Raw genomic sequence first — 15,697 nt, 5'->3', positions numbered from 1 at the left:
TGTCTCTCTGTCTCTCTCTCTGTGTCTCTCTCTCTCTCTGTCTCTCTCTCTCTCTGTCTCTCTCTCTCTGTCTCTCTCTCTGTCTCTCTCTCTCTCTCTCTTTCTCTCTCTCTGTCTCTCTCTCTGTCTCTCTCTCTCTGTCTCTCTCTCTCTGTCTCTGTCTCTCTCTCTCTCTCTCTCTCTGTCTCTCTTTCTCTCTCTGTCTCTCTTTCTCTCTCTCTCTGTCTCTCTGCCTCTCTCTCTCTGTCTCTCTCGGTCTCTCTCTCTCTCTCTCTCTCTCTCTCTCTCTCTCTCTCTCTCTCTCTCTCTCTCTCTCTCGTGTGTTGACTGCAAATGTATTAAAAATACAATTTAATTTCCACTCCACTATTTATAATCTGATTCTCTTTTTCAATAGGGGAGATCTTGAAATAAACAGATTAAAAAAAAAAAATGTAAAGATAATAAAATGTAACAAAATCGCTTCAAGAAAGAAAAAGCATTAAAAAAATAAAAAGATTAAAGGATTTAAAGCTGAAGTTTAATCTGTTTATATTTTTCCTTCTCTGGCCCCTCCCCCTCCCCAACCCTTTAGAGGATTTTTTTGAATCCTTTCTGTTTTTATTACATATTTATATGTTATAGACTCAGTGATGTCATCGCAGGATCTCTGTCTTGTCTATGCAATGCAGGCAGATCATGGCTGGTGGGAGGGGCCTGTACACAGCTTTCTGAAAACATCCCAGCACCCAGCCTCAGCGCTCCTCTCCCCAGTCCTGATGCGAGCAGTTGTTTGCTACAAAGTGACAATGTACAGTCTGATCACTGGGGGAAGGGGAGACTGAGGACATGTCTCCTCCTCCTTCTACAAAGTTACAATGTACAGTCTGATCACTGGGGGAGGGGAGACTGAGGAAATGTTTCCTTCTCCTTCTACAGTCTGATCACTGGGGGGAGGGGAGACTGAGGAAATGTCTCCTCCCCTTTCTACAAAGTTACAATGTACAGTCTGATCAGTGGGGGAGGGGAGACTGAGGAAATGCCTCCTCCTCCTTCTACAAGGAGACTTTATCTCTGCTGAATGAATGTTCGTTTATAATGGTCAGGGGTTAAAATACCACATTACGACCACTAGATGGAGCTGAGGAGACACAGGAAATACATACGCCTAACAACAGATACAATATAACAATTTTAGAGAACGCTAGAGGGAATTAGCATGTAAATGTAACCCGATTTGATTCATTTTTAAGCAATTCGCACAAATCGAATGTAAATGCACATTCACCGGATGAATGTCTGTACAGTTTTGTCATTTCTGGGGGGGGGGGGTGAGGAAAGGGAATCGATGTGATTGCCTGAGCCCGTTCTTACCGCTGAGCTGCTCTTAATGATGGAGAAGATGCTGCTGAGGATTCCGGAACAGACCAGCAACTCCTTCTGTTGGCGCAGGTGAAGGTGGATGTGATGCAGCACCACCGGCAGCAGAATCCGGCGCGCCTCTGGGGGGGGGGAGACAGATCGGGGGGGGAGGAGACAGATCAGGGGGAGAAGACAGATGGGGGGAGACAGATCGGGGGGGAGGAGACAGATTGGGGGAGGAGACATTGACACAGTCAGATTAGATCTGAGTTTTCCCAGCATGCATCAGTATTACAGAGCAATTCTAGCAACAGGTAACATATAATATTTTTTAGATCCTTAAAATGATGAATTCTGTAGAGAAGAGACACCTATCATCTGAATTTCATAGGCATTTCAGCTAAAATTCAGCAGGCCTTTAACAGTTCTCCTTCATAAAGCACCCCAGAAACACATGTTCAAAACTGCACCACAAAACGCGCCTGAAAAACCGCATCAACCGCAACCACATTGATGGGAAGCTAGGGTTTAAGGTGTTCCGAGATAACAGAAATGAATGTCACTTGTGATTAATGATGTGCTGTTTGTGCTGCTTGATTCACACTTCCTCAATCCTTGCCTAGGCTAAAATGACATCAGTTTGACCCTGCCCCCTCCTACCTGAAGCCCCTCCCACCTGAAGCCCCTCCCAGGACACGACACACATCCCAGGAGGCTCAGGTACCTTTTGTTTGAGGCTTTAAGGTGTTCCGAGATAACAGAAATGAATGTCACTTGTGATTATTGATGTGCTGTTTATGCTACTGATTTACACTTCCTCAATCCTTGCCTAGGCTAAGATGACATCAGTTTGACCCCGCCACTCTTACCTGAAGCCTCCCGGGACACGACAAACATCCCAAGAGGCTCAGGTACCTTTTGTTTGAAGTTTTAAGGTGTTCCGAGATAACAGAAATGAATGTCACTTGTGATTATTGATGTGCTGTTTATGCTACTGATTCACACTTCCTCAATCCTTTCCTAGGCAAAGATAACATCAGTTTGACACCCCACCCCCCCATCCTATTGCCTCCTGAGACATGTCACGCATCCCAGGAGGCTGCAAGACGTCTCCTACTGCCCCGCCCTGCCGAGCGCAGTTGGGACCCAGATGTGGCGCTGAAGAGCCGAAGCCAAGTATTGGCAGCGCTGGGCTCCGCATGGGCTGGACTCATGATTTTGCAGACCAGCTGAGGTTCCTCTTTAGATTGCCCAGCTTGTGGGTGGAGCCGCAATGAGCTAAGAGGGCGGAGCATGGAATACATTGCATTTTATTTCCACCTGCTGATTTATGAAAATCAGAGCCGCTCCCCCCCCCCTAAGACCCTTTTCAAAAATTGTGCCGCACCCAACCAAAAAAGGACGCGCTTTCGCAGATGTGCGCGGCACAGTTAATGGCACCGCCACCCTCCCGCTAAAGGTGTGTGTGTCGGGAAAGCGCAAGATTTTGGACTGTGAACCTAACCTACATTTTATATATATATTTTTTTTTGGGGGGGGGTTCCTCACCTGGGAATGTGAAGAGGCGACAGTCGACAGTCCGGCCGATAGACTGCAGCTTGACCACATCCATGGACTGCCCCAGGTGCAGCGTGCTCGGGAGACTGCTGAGCGTGCCCCGAACGAACTCCGCCACCTCCGTCACCGAGAACATGGGCAGCAACTCCTCGAAGATGGCGGGAAAGGAGCTGAGCAGGGCAGCCTGCAGGGAGGAGCAGAGTGTCATGGACGGAGCCTGGGGACCACACAACAATACATAAGAAAAAAAAACGCACAGAATGACGCATGCACAACGCACAACCCTCAGCAGGAAATCTACAGCTACAAGTCCCCGGCGTTCATTGTTTATGGCATCCCACAGGTGGCAAAAAAAAGAGTCAAATGTGTCAAAATTTGCAGTTGAAAAACACCCAAAGCTCAACACTTTGAAAAGGTGCGGGAGCTGCTCTGCCATGTTTGAAATGAATGGGGTGCCCTATGCCCGGGGGGGGCAAACATGTGGCACGATTTTGCTTGCTTTCACTAATTCCAGAAGGTGAATACTGCCTTAAATTGAAATCTCACACCATGCCAAATCGAAAGGAATACTTCTTCAAGGGGCCACATTATGTCTACTGAGGGCCACACCTACTCAATGTGAACTAGACATGTGCACTGCCGAAAAATTTGTTCATTTTAGTTTTCGTTTCATTTTTAAGCTTTTTTGGTTGGAAATTCTGCAAATTCCAAAATTTGGAATTCGGAAACTCGAAAATGAGAACATTTTTAAATTCTGAATTTCCGATTTTCTGATTTTTAAATTTTGAATTTTCAAATTCACATTTTTCGAATTTACGATTTTCAAAATTTCGAATGTCCCATTATCGAAATTTCGATTTTCCGAATTTTTGGAATTTCTGAAATCTCGAATCTTCACATTTACGAACATCCAAAATTCATGCGTAATTTCGTAATTAACAAATTTGTCAAAATCCGTTAAAAAACGAATTTGGAACTAAAGAATTGCACATGTCTAACGTGAACTTACTTGGGGAAAATACTTCCTTCTACCTACTAAAAAATGTACAATGTTGCATTAGGTGTATGTGTCTCCTTACTTATATGTGTATGTGATCTTGCATTAGGTGTATGTATTCTCTCACTGGGCTAGATTCAGAAAGATAAGCGTATCTTTCTGCGGGCGTAACGTATCTCAGATACGTTACGCCGCCGTAAATTAGGGCGCAAGTTCCGTATTCAGAAAGAACTTGCGCCCTAAGTTACGGCGGCGTAACGTATGTGGGCAGGCGTAAGCCCGCCTAATTCAAATGCCGATGATGTGGGCGTGTTTTATTTAAATGAATGGTGACCCCGCGTATTTCACGTTTTTTTACGACCGGCGCATGCGCCGTTCGTGAAAGAATCCCAGTGCGCATGCTTGAAATTCCGCCGCAAATCATCATTGCTTTCGACGTGAACGTAAATTACGTCCAGCCCTATTCGCGAACGACTTACGCAAACGACGTAAAATTTTCAAAATTACGCCTCATATAGCAGGGGTAACTTTACGCTGGAAAAAGCCTAACGTAAACGACGGAAAAAAAAATTGCGCCGGGCGGACGTACGTTTCTGAATCGGCGTAACTACCTAATTTGCATATTCCTTGCGTAAATATACGAAAGCGCCACCTAGCGGCCAGCGTTAATATGCAGCCTAAGATACGACGGTGTAAGACACTTACGCCGGTCAGATCTTAGGGAAATCTATGCGTAACTGATTCTCTGAATCAGTCGCATAGATACGACAACGCAACTCAGAGATACGACGGCGTATCTGGAGATACGCCGTCATATCTCGTACCTGAATCTAGCCCACTGTGTGTATGTGATCTTGCATTAGGTGTATGTATTCTCTCACTATGTGTATGTGATCTTGCATTAGATGTATGTATTCTCTCACTATGTGTATGTGATCTTGCATTAGGTGTATGTATTCTCTCACTATGTGTATGTGATCTTGCATTAGATGTATGTATTCTCTCACTATGTGTATGTGATCTTGCATTAGGTGTATGTATTCTCTCACTATGTGTATGTGATCTTGCATTAGGTGTATGTATTCTCTCACTATGTGTATGTGATCTTGCATTAGGTGTATGTATTCTCTCACTATGTGTATGTGATCTTGCATTAGGTGTATGTATTCTCTCACTATGTGTATGTGATCTTGCATTAGGTGTATGTATTCTCTCACTATGTGTATGTGATCTTGCATTAGATGTATGTATTCTCTCACTATGTGTATGTGATCTTGCATTAGGTGTATGTATTCTCTCACTATGTGTATGTGATCTTGCATTAGGTGTATGTATTCTCTCACTATGTGTATGTGATCTTGCATTAGGTGTATGTATTCTCTCACTATGTGTATGTGATCTTGCATTAGGTGTATGTATTCTCTCACTATGTGAATGTGATCTTGCATTAGATGTATGTATTCTCTCACTATGTGTATGTGATCTTGCATTATGTTCTGGGCTCTCCCATGGATATGTCTTGCTTAATTTTTGTCTATTGTATTTGACACGTCTCCCCTGTGCCAGGAAATCAGCATTGGACAATCTCCTCCCTCCTCTCACCATGAAAGCCGGTGGGAATCATAGAATAAGGTAGTAGTAGTAATGTAGTAGCATTTCATCAATTTTTTGGTCTCTGATTCTCAGGCTTCCATGATGATCATTGAAACGCTCCGACATAAACCAGCTTTGTATTTATTTATTTTTTGTATTTTCTGTTTTTTTATTTTAATGAATAAAAACCCATTTGAAGCCGCGGACGCTTTTTTTTTTGTATCCGCCATTATCGGATGATGTCATTCGGTCTCCCCAATCTCTCCAGCGTCGGCAGTTTCCTCCGCCTTGGTGATGCTTTTCTCTATATTTGTCATTGAATTTACCTTCGGTCCATAAAGAACGAATCCCCTGTGGAGAAGTGCGGTGCTTTGTAAATACGGAAAGAGGTAAAAAAAAAAAGAAGAAGCCATTTAGCGTTGGCTGCGAGATAATGGGAAGCAAATCTTTGGCACAAATAGCACTCAGCAAGACAAAACGTCTCCGCTGCACATTGATTGTGGGGCAGCCAAGGTCACTACGAGGATGATAAAGGTCGCGGCGAGGCTAAAAATACCAGATAATAGTGAATCTACACTACAGCAATTTTTATAGCAATGTACAGACAATTAAGGGGCCGAGTCCCGGGAGCCGCGCCGCCACCAGGCCGGCAAATGTCCCATCTCCATCCTTTCAGATGGCGTTCTATGGATTTTTATTAGGTCATGGATTTCTCCGGGTTTTATACATCCTGCTACTTGCTGAAATGCAGAAACCTTCTTTCTCAATCCAGATTCGGCTTTTAGAGGACAGGAATATATTTAACTCTATATGGCCAAAAGTATGTGCACCTCCCTCCTCCAAATGATGGTCAGGTGCCTCCGGTGAAGGGTTTCTGCCGCAGTGCCGGTGCGTCCATATTGGGCGCAGGAGCGCCGCCCCCTCTCTCCTGCACCCATCAATCTCCAATAGATAGATTCATGCATTGGACAAGCCTATCTATTGTCGCCGCTGCCGCCAGGGGAGGGCAGGGCCGGGGGGCAGGGAGGCAATTGCCTCCCAGGCCGCCCTAACTTATATTCAAAATGCCCGCTACCATCTTATTTTTTATTCTGGTCTTGGAAGTCGGACCGACCACTAGCCGACCACTAGCTATTGCATTCTAGGAGTTGTAGTCCACGCTCAAGTTCCCGCTGGGTGGAAAACAGAGCAGCGAAGAGGAAACTACAACTCCCTGGGACTGGATTCTGGGAAGCAGGCAGAGGCAGGGCATGCCAGGGAGTCGGGCTGCAGGGCTGGGCGCTGGCTGCAACTTGACCCCAGGACCAGGAGCATTACCCCCCCCCCAGGAGGCCGTGGCGTGCAAGGACCTGCTGAGCTAAGATCACTGAGGTGAGAGACCCTGACACCCCTAGCTGACCCCCATCTCCCCCCATACACCCCATGTAACCTGTCCCAGTGATAAGGCTGCATTGATGGGCACTGGAGTTGGATGCACTGATGGGCACTGGTGAGGCTGCATTAAAAAAAACAGATGGGCCATGGATGGTGAGCTGATTTGGCGGTTCAATGGGCCACTTGACTGAACTTGCCCCCCAGGCCTAAGGCTGCCAGCCCTCCCCTGGCTGCCGCCCGCTATTTAGGTATCTGGCTCGTTGTTGAGCACCGGCCATATGAATAACAGCGGTGGGGGTGTTTTGGGAGTGCCTGATTAGAGCCATCGGCTCTAATAGGCTTCCCGATTAGAGCCTGTGGGCTCTAATCGGCTTCCAAATGGTTAAGCGGGTTAGGGAATTGCTTCCCTAACACTGACCCACCTCTCAGCCACTCAGGTGCACTGGGTCTGGTTACTAGTTACCTGACTGGCTGAAGCGACAGGCAAGCAGAGATGACATCGAGGACTCGGAGAGAGCGTGGAGCAGGAAGGCGCTGACCCAAGAAAGGTAAGACCCGGGCGAGGGGGTAAACTGGCTGCATTTGATGGGGCAAACTGGCATCATTTGAGAGGGCAAACTGGCATCATTTGAAGGGGCAAACTGGCATCATTTGAGGGGGGGTAAACTGGCTTCATTTAAGGGGGCAAACTGGCTGCATTTGCGGGGGCAAACTGGCATCAGTTGGGGGGGCAAACTGGCTGCAGTTGAGGGGGCAAACTGGCTGCAGTTGAGGGGGCAAACTGGCATCATTTGAGGGGGCAACCTGGCGGCAATTGATGGGGCAACCTGGCGGCAATTGACGGACGAAGTGGCTGCATTTGTTGGGCTTTTTGTTTTCAGTTTGTTTGCACCCCCCAAAAAAAATTTGAGCACCAGCCGCCACTGGGTTCTGGTAATCCTCCATCATACAAAGACATTGTAGACAATTCTGCTCTTCCAACCTTGTGGTTACAGTTTGGTGAAGACCCTTTTCTGTTCCACCATGACTCTTTCCCCCCTCTGTGTACAAAGCCGGCTCCATAAAGACACGGTGTGACCACGTTTGCTGTGGAGGAACTCAAGTGTCCTTTACAGAGCCCTGATCTCATCTCTACGGAAAACCTTTGGGGTGGAAAGGGACCATCCAGTTCAACCAAATAGGACATATAAAACAAGTAGAGGAGCATTGACCACAAATCCCAAGTGGAAGTATCATGTAGATTCTTCTGCTCCACATATGGAACTCCGAGGCCCCCTGCCAACGTGTAACTCGTCCACCACAGAATCCTTTAGTAACTTTTTAATCGATGTAACTGTATATGATGGTAATTCTGAAGAATTATGAGTCCATTGAGCTGATGCATTGTGCCGTGATGAGAAAAGGGATCAAGTAGATGAACGGTGGAGGGAAGGAGTGAGAGGGGATGATGGGTTGGGTGGTGCGCAAATGATGAGGTTCAGGATATACCGATCAGAAGGTGGATTCAATGAACATAAATTGTGCAGATTTGGTGGCCAACGCAAGTTAATACAATTCCGTCACACTCCCCCCCCCCCATTGTGTCCGGTGGAGTCTCATCGGGAAGTGCAGCACAAGGTTGGTTGGGTGACCGTTGCATTCTCTAAGGTGCACAGTACAGCTTTAACAGGTGCATTTCGGTGGGGGGTTAAGGGGAGGGGGGGGGCGGCGACTCTACTTACGAAGCAGACTGTTGACGGGCTGTTGGAGCCCCCAGTCTTTTGATTGTCTGGCTCCCCCTTGCCGCTCACCTCTCCTCCGGACGAGGCTTGCTTTAAATTTATTGGAGAGGATCAGGAGCAGAGAGGGGGGGAGTAGAAGGGGAAGCAGAGGGAACGAGAGGGGGGCGAGATCACATTAAGGGCGGTTAAAGCAAAAAAAGATTGTCGTAAAGCAGGATATACTCAGAGAATATTCAGCTACAAAAAATAAGAGGGCAACATGGCTGCTTCATTGTAATATTTAAATACAAGTCTTCTACAATTTCGGTATGGTTCAATGGCTAATACCGTGTTATCGTCCAATAGCAACCAGTCATAACTAATCTGCCCGGAAAACGAATGGCTTCCTGTGGCCGGTGTCTTGATTTTCTAAAAACAGACCCAAAGTGTGGCGGTGGCCCTTACCTGTGTGAAGAGGAGGGTATCGGAGCTCCGTGTGTCCAGGCTCAGCACAAAACGCATGGACTGGAAGAGGTCGTGGATGCTGCAGCGGAACTGCTCCTCCTCCAAGCCGCCGGTGGACCGTGCAAAGAGCAGGCGAGACTGGATGATGAATTTGAAGAGGATTTCCAAAGCCTGCAAAGAGACATCGTCATTTTCTAACAAAGCCATGTGATCTTCATGTTAGAGCCGATATGGGAATCAATGGGTTTGTTGATGAACAAAGGGTTAGGGTTCCTCTATATAAAACATCACGTGGCCAGCCAATGAGGGGACACTTTTTTTTGCCACAAGAACAGATTAAAGGAGTTTCCCTAACCTGCAGGAAGGTTCACTTAGCTATTTTGCCACTAGTTAGCTCTGTACCAGGATAGTGTCTTGGTATGGCAGACAGTGTCATCAGGTGGTAGGCTCCTTTTAGTTGGAGGCCTCCTGCAGTGATGTCATGGGTGAGGCAGCACCCACATAAAAGCCAGGTTGGGAGGAATCCTAGTGCACTTGGGGCATAGAAGCCAAACACCCCCACACCAGCACAGATGTAACCCACATGTGAAGGCCCTTTACAGGGTAGAAGGCCAGAGAGGAGGAGTCCTGCATCCAAGAGAGTCGGGTGTAGACTTTCTGACCCTTACGAAAATGGGGGCTAGGGCGGTTTGCAAAAGGATTATTAGGCTAAGAGTTCCCTGTGTGAGGCTATTCCCCTGGAAGGTCTTGAGAGAGGTGTATCTATGGAGGAAGTGACTAAAAAGACCCCAGTGCTCTAAGAAACTAATAATCCTGAGTGTGTTAGAAGGAGATGCTGCATATGCTTTCACATGTGACTACTGTGGATCATCCACTAAATGTGGTTGACTATGTATTAGGGTGACCAGACATCCCCGGTTTCCGGAGACAGTCCTCGGATTGAGGATACTGTCCCCGGATTGCAGTGGCATGGAGGGCATCTGGTACTCTCGCCCCGGGTGCAACATTTGGGGGGCGCAAAATCATTACTGTGCCCCCCCCCCCAAGTGTGCTGTGTTGCCCCCCCCCCGCCCAGGAACTCCTGTAGTCCAGCCTGCTCCCCATCATGATCCCTCTGGTGCGGGCAGCTTGTGTGTGTGTGAGAACAGCGGAGGGGAGGGGCAGTGCAGAGCGTATGGCGGCTATTGGAAAAGCTCTTGGCAGGAGATACTAAGGAGCGGCTGGGTTTCGGGAACAGTACCTGGTGCTGGAGAGAGCCCTTCTCCCATATATTTTCATGGAGGCCATGGAGAGGTGAGCAAAGTCAACCAATCTACAGTGTTCATGTAGAGGGGGGGTGTAGTGCAGGAATCAGGTAGGTCAGTGTAGTGGTCAGTATAGAACTCAGGTAGGTCAGTTTAGTTGTCAGTGTAGGGATCAGGTAGGTCAGTGTAGTGGTCAGTGTAGGGATCAGGTAGGTCAGTGTAGGAATCGGGTAGGTCAGTGTAGTGGTCAGTGTAAGAGTCAGCTGGGTCATTGTAGTGGTCAGTGTTGGAATCAGGTAGGTTAGTGCAGTGGTCAGGTAGGTCAGTGTAGGAATCAAGTTGGTCAGTACTACTGTACTAGTGGAAGGGACTAAAAGTCTGGTGGGGGGTGCAAATTTCTTGCCTTGTCCCAGCTTAAAGCTGTGTAAGGTGCCCCAAAATGTTTGATGGCTGCCCTGAGGACATTAAAGTGGTCCCTGCTTGGCAAAAATGTGGTCTGTTTAGGGATGGGGAGGTATGATGTAAATTCCTTCCAAGACGCAGCACACACCCGGCAACAATATTATCTACAATAAGGAGCTCTCCCATATCTCCCCTCCCACAATGCTCACCCTCATGGCTTCCTGAATGTGGTCCTGCCGCACGAGATCCGCTGATCGCTCCATGTACCACTTCAGGCAGCGAATCAGTTCTCTGAAAGAGAAAGAGCAAAGGCCTGTTTGTTTCACCATCACTACATACACAGTACTACTTAGTAAATCTTCTGACCGATACATTCAAAGCCAAAGTATCATGCTTACTTTCTCCTGAGAATTGTGATAAGACATAACAGCCCCATCCTAGCCTGCACATGGTCTGGTGTATGGGCTCCTTCACATGGCAAACATTCTGGCCTACTGGCTCAAGACAGGCTTTTCTAGTTTTGGCTGGACGGGGCTACCAAATGGTAATTATCGGTAAAGATGTCGCATATTTTCATGTAAATCGCATTTACTCAACCCCAAAAGGATGGGTGTGAGGAAATGTGGGGCTTATCACCCGATTTAATGCAAGTCTTGCATTTTACTTAAAATTTTAAGCTGATGGCCCATCTAGCTCCAAATCCAGTCCCAAATGACATATGATTAGGGTTAGCTGATGACCCATTCAGCTCCAAACCCAATTCCAGCTGACGTAGGAGTAGGGTTAGCTGATGACCCATCCAGCTCCAACCCAGTCCCAGCTGACATAGGATTAGGGTTAGCCGATGACCCATCCAACACCGAACCCAGCCCCAGCTGACATAGGGTTAGAGTTAGTTGATGACCCATCCAACTCCGAACCCAGTCCCAGCTGACGTAGGGTTAGAGTTAGCTGATGACCCATCCAACACCGAACCCAGTCCCAGCTGACGTAGGGTTAGGGTTAGCCGATGACCCATCCAACACCGAACCCAGTCCCAGCTGACGTAGGGTAAGAGTTAGCTGATGACCCATCCTGCACCAAACCCAGTCCCAGCTAATGTAAGATTGGGGTTAGCTGATGACCCATCCAGCACCAGTCCCAGTTGACATAGGATTAGGTTTAGAGTTATCTGATGACCCATCCAGCACCAAACCCAGTCCCAGCTGATGTAGGATTAGAATTAGGGTTAGTTATCTGATGACCCATCCAGCACCAATCCCAGTCCCAGCTGACGTAGGGTTAGGGTTAGCTGATGACCCATCCAGCACCGAACCCAATCCCAGCTGAGGTAGGGTTGGCTGATGACCCATCCTGCACCAAACCCAGTCCCAGCTAATGTAAGATTAGGGTTAGCTGATGACCCATCCAGCACCAGTCCCAGCTGATGTAGGATTAGGTTTAGTGTTATCTGATGACCCATCCAGCACCAAACCCAGTCTAAGCTGAAGTAGGATTAGGTTTAGGGTTAGCTGATGACCCATCCAGCACCAAACCAAGTCCCAGCTGATGTAGGATAAGGGTTAACAGATGACCCATCAAGCAAAAAAACCCAGCCCCGCTGAAGCATATGAAACAACCAGAAGATCTTCTCTCAGTTCTTATAAGACCCCACTTCCCATGAAAGTATCCCAAATTACCCCAATCCCTTTATCATTCCCCAATACAATTCCAAACTTTCAATTCTGAGATACTTTATTCACAGATTTGACACCCACCTGTAGGCCAGAGCACCAGCAAAGTGTTTCTGGATGTAGGTATCCAGCACCGGGCGGAAATGGTAATATTTACTTTCCCGCAAAAGGTTGATGATGAAGACCTGCCGAAGGAGGTTAGAAATTCGTTATATAACAATGGCGGTTGAAGCAAACTCCGTGCTTTGCCAAAAAGACACGCTATTGCTAATGGTGCCTTACCAGTGACTGGAAGACGAGCAGACCATACTTCTCCGTGTTGTCGTCTAGGATAACAAACAGTGTGTCCAAGATGTCCTGCAGGAACTGGGATAGACAACAAAAAATTTGACCAGCCACCTGGTGCCACCAATTTCCACCCAAAATCACAAGAAGTTCAAAAATGTATTAAGAACTGCAATGATAATCGTATAACAGACAACTTGCACCAAGGAGGAAATGACCGGGAGGTGCAAGAGAGATTTCTTCAAAAAGTTTGAAAAATTATACAAAGAGAAATTGGGCACAAAGTGACTCCATTACCATCACATAAACTATTTTGAAAATGTAGGCCCACTACATGGCCCAACAAGTGGTCTTGCGTAGGGGTCCTTTGGTGACTCTGTCCACCAATTACACTTTATGGCTGGAAAATGTCCACAACTGGTCTTGCACAGGGGCCCCTAGAGTCACCAATGGCGGTACTACTGGAAAATGTCCACACAACACAGGCTTTTCTCTTACCTTCACAATTTCCTCTCCGCTCACATGACGCAGGCGACCGAGAATGTCCAGTATCCGGTCCGGGTAGACTTTCCACTTTAGGAGAGCCAGGAGGTCAACTGCAGATGTGAATGGAGACAATGATGAAGGTGAGGGGTGGAGCAGGCTTAGATCACAGATAATTCCTCTACTGGATCACCTATGTACAGTATATCATTGGAGGTTTTGTGCCTGGTAAGGTGAAGGTTAGGTTGCGGAGATGATTTTTGTGCCATAGGTGGCACTAGTGGTCGCCTGTGCCACTCTGAAGGATGGCATTCAGTGGTATAGCAGTAACGTAGACTAAGGACCCCTCTGGAGGTATGGCTAGACAGTAAACACCTGCAATTGGTTTAGTTCCGAATTCGTTTTTTTTAACAAATTTCGACAAATTTGCAAATATCCGAATTAACGAAACCCCGTTAACGAATTTCAAAGTGAATACATTTGTAAATGAAAAAAAATTGGTTTTGTTCCAAATTCATTTAAAAACAATTTCGTCAAATTCCGCAATATCCGAATTAACGAAGACCCGTTTAACACATTTTTTCGAATATTTGAAAATTTCGTAAATAAGAAAGAAAATTCAAAAGAATGAAAATCTGAAAATTCTAAAATCTGAAATAATAACTAATAATAACTTAACTATTACTAACTATTTTAAACTATTAAAATTTGGCTGTTAGTGAATGTAACAAATACGAATTCATCCAAAGTTACGAATTATCGGTAATAATGAACGCCGAGTCTAAACAAATCACACATAATTAATTAATAATAACAATAATAATAATAAAAGTGTAGTATTATTATTATTTATTATTATTTTGTTCCATTCCATTTGTTTAGATGCGGCATTCATTATTTCGGATAATTCATAACTATTCGTTACGTTCACCAACAGCCAAATTTGAAATGAAAATTCCAATACCTATAATTTAATAGTTAGTTATTAATTAGAATTTTTCAATTTTACTTTCTTACCTTCGGATTTTCGAATTTTCAAATTTCCGAATTCTGAATATTCAAATTTCCGAATTCCAAATGTACAAATTCAGAATTTTCGAATTTACAAATTCTGACACCCATAATTTAAGTTATTATTAGAAAGTTATTATTTAAAATTTTCAGATTTTCGTTCTTTTGAATTTTCGGATTTTCATTCTTTTGAATTTTCGGATTTTTATTTTTGGATTTCCGAATATCCGCATTTCTGGAATTTTGAATTTTGAATTTTCTAATTTCTGAATATTCAAATTTCCAAATTTTCGTAAATTCTGATATTTCTGAATTAACGAATTTGTCTGAAATTTGTTAAAAAACTAATTTGGAACTAAATGAATCTCACATGTTCTCACAAAGAAGGGATGGGGCACTGTTCTGGCCATAGGTGGTGCAATGTGGGCAATGCTTCAGTAACATTCTATATATCGGGCAGGGATTGGTATAGGAGACACGGAGGACATGGTACCGTTCTGGGTGAGCTTGGTGGAGGAGAGCTGGGTGTAGATAGAGAAGGTCTCCTTGGAGCTGCGCTGGAAGATGAGGCTGGATGGGATGTTGGGGCAGCCGCTGGTGTCGTCCTTGCAGCAGGGCAGGCCCAGGTACAGTGCGTGGTTGTTGAAGGTGCTGTTCTCATCACACTGCAAAGGGCAAGAGAGAGTCACAGTCTGTCAGAAAGAGAACGAGAGAGGGGGGGGAGAGGGAGAGAGAGAGAGAGAGAGAGAGAGAGAGGGAGAGGGAGAGAGAGAGAGAGAGAGAGAGAGAGAGAGAGGGGAGAGAGAGGGAGAGAGAAAGAGAGAGAGAGAGGGAGGGGGAGAGAGAGAGAGAGAGAGAGAGAGGGAGAGAGAGGGGGGGAGAGAGAGAAAGAGGGAGAGAGAGAGAGAGAGAGAGAGAGGGAGGGAGAGAGAGAGGGGGAGAGAGGGGGGAGAGAGGGAGGGGGAGAGAGAAAGAGAGGGGAAGAGAGAAAGGTGGGAGCGAGAAGTAGAGAGAGAGAGAAGGGGGAGAGGGAGCGAAAGAGAGAAAGGGGGAGGGAGAGAGAGAGAGGACGAGAGAGAAAGAAGATAGGGAGAGAGAGAGGGGGAGAGAGAGGGAGAGAGAGAGAGAGAGAGAGAGAGAGAGAGAGAGAGAGAGAAGAGAGGGTGAGAGAGAAAAGAGGGAGGGAGAGGGGAGAGAGAGAGGGAGAGGGAGAGAGAGTGAGAGGGGGAGAGAGAAGAGAGTGAGAGGGGGAGAGAGAAGAGAGTGAGAGGGGGAGAGAGAAGAGAGAGAGAGGGATGGAGAGGAGAGCGAGGGGGAGAGAGTGAGAGAGGGGGTAAAAGAGAGAAAGGGGAAAGAGAGAGAGGAGGGAGAGAGAGGAGAGAGGGAGAGAGAGGGGGAGTGAGGAGGGGGAGAGAGAAAGGGGGAGAGAGAGGTGGGATAGATTGAGGGAGAGAGAGAGAGAGAGAGGGAGAGAGAGAGAGAGAAAGGAGGGAGAGAGAGAGAAGAGAGAAAGAAGAGAGGGCGAGGGTGAGAGAGAGTGAGAGTGAGAGGGGGAGATAGAGAGAGAGGGAG

At 46.5% G+C, this 15,697-nt stretch overlaps 1 protein-coding gene across 11 annotated transcripts in view; it reads right to left on the bottom strand.

The window, feature by feature from the left end:
- The window catches only part of DOCK3 (dedicator of cytokinesis 3), a 160,742-nt gene that overhangs the window by 39,208 nt on the left and 105,837 nt on the right, over nucleotides 1-15,697 (bottom strand). For 6 of the 11 annotated variants that reach the window (XM_040358742.1, XM_040358731.1, XM_040358732.1 and 3 more), the window contains exons 18-26: nucleotides 14,619-14,790; nucleotides 13,130-13,227; nucleotides 12,629-12,712; nucleotides 12,431-12,531; nucleotides 10,883-10,964; nucleotides 9,028-9,198; nucleotides 8,584-8,673; nucleotides 2,890-3,082; nucleotides 1,354-1,481 (exon numbers count right to left, since the gene is read on the bottom strand). In XM_040358742.1, the coding sequence (XP_040214676.1) occupies nucleotides 1,354-1,481; nucleotides 2,890-3,082; nucleotides 8,584-8,673; nucleotides 9,028-9,198; nucleotides 10,883-10,964; nucleotides 12,431-12,531; nucleotides 12,629-12,712; nucleotides 13,130-13,227; nucleotides 14,619-14,790 (1,119 nt within the window). Of the gene's footprint in view, nucleotides 1-1,353; nucleotides 1,482-2,889; nucleotides 3,116-8,583; nucleotides 8,674-9,027; nucleotides 9,199-10,882; nucleotides 10,965-12,430; nucleotides 12,532-12,628; nucleotides 12,713-13,129; nucleotides 13,228-14,618; nucleotides 14,791-15,697 lie in introns of all 11 variants that reach the window. The other 5 variants (XM_040358738.1, XM_040358739.1, XM_040358740.1 and 2 more) reach the window with 2 other exon arrangements.

Source organism: Rana temporaria, chromosome 7 (assembly GCF_905171775.1).
Source record: "Rana temporaria chromosome 7, aRanTem1.1, whole genome shotgun sequence".
Classification (NCBI taxonomy): Eukaryota; Metazoa; Chordata; class Amphibia; order Anura; family Ranidae; genus Rana; species Rana temporaria.
Note: the sequence above shows the minus strand (reverse complement) of the source record. Positions and strands in the feature narration are given on the sequence as shown.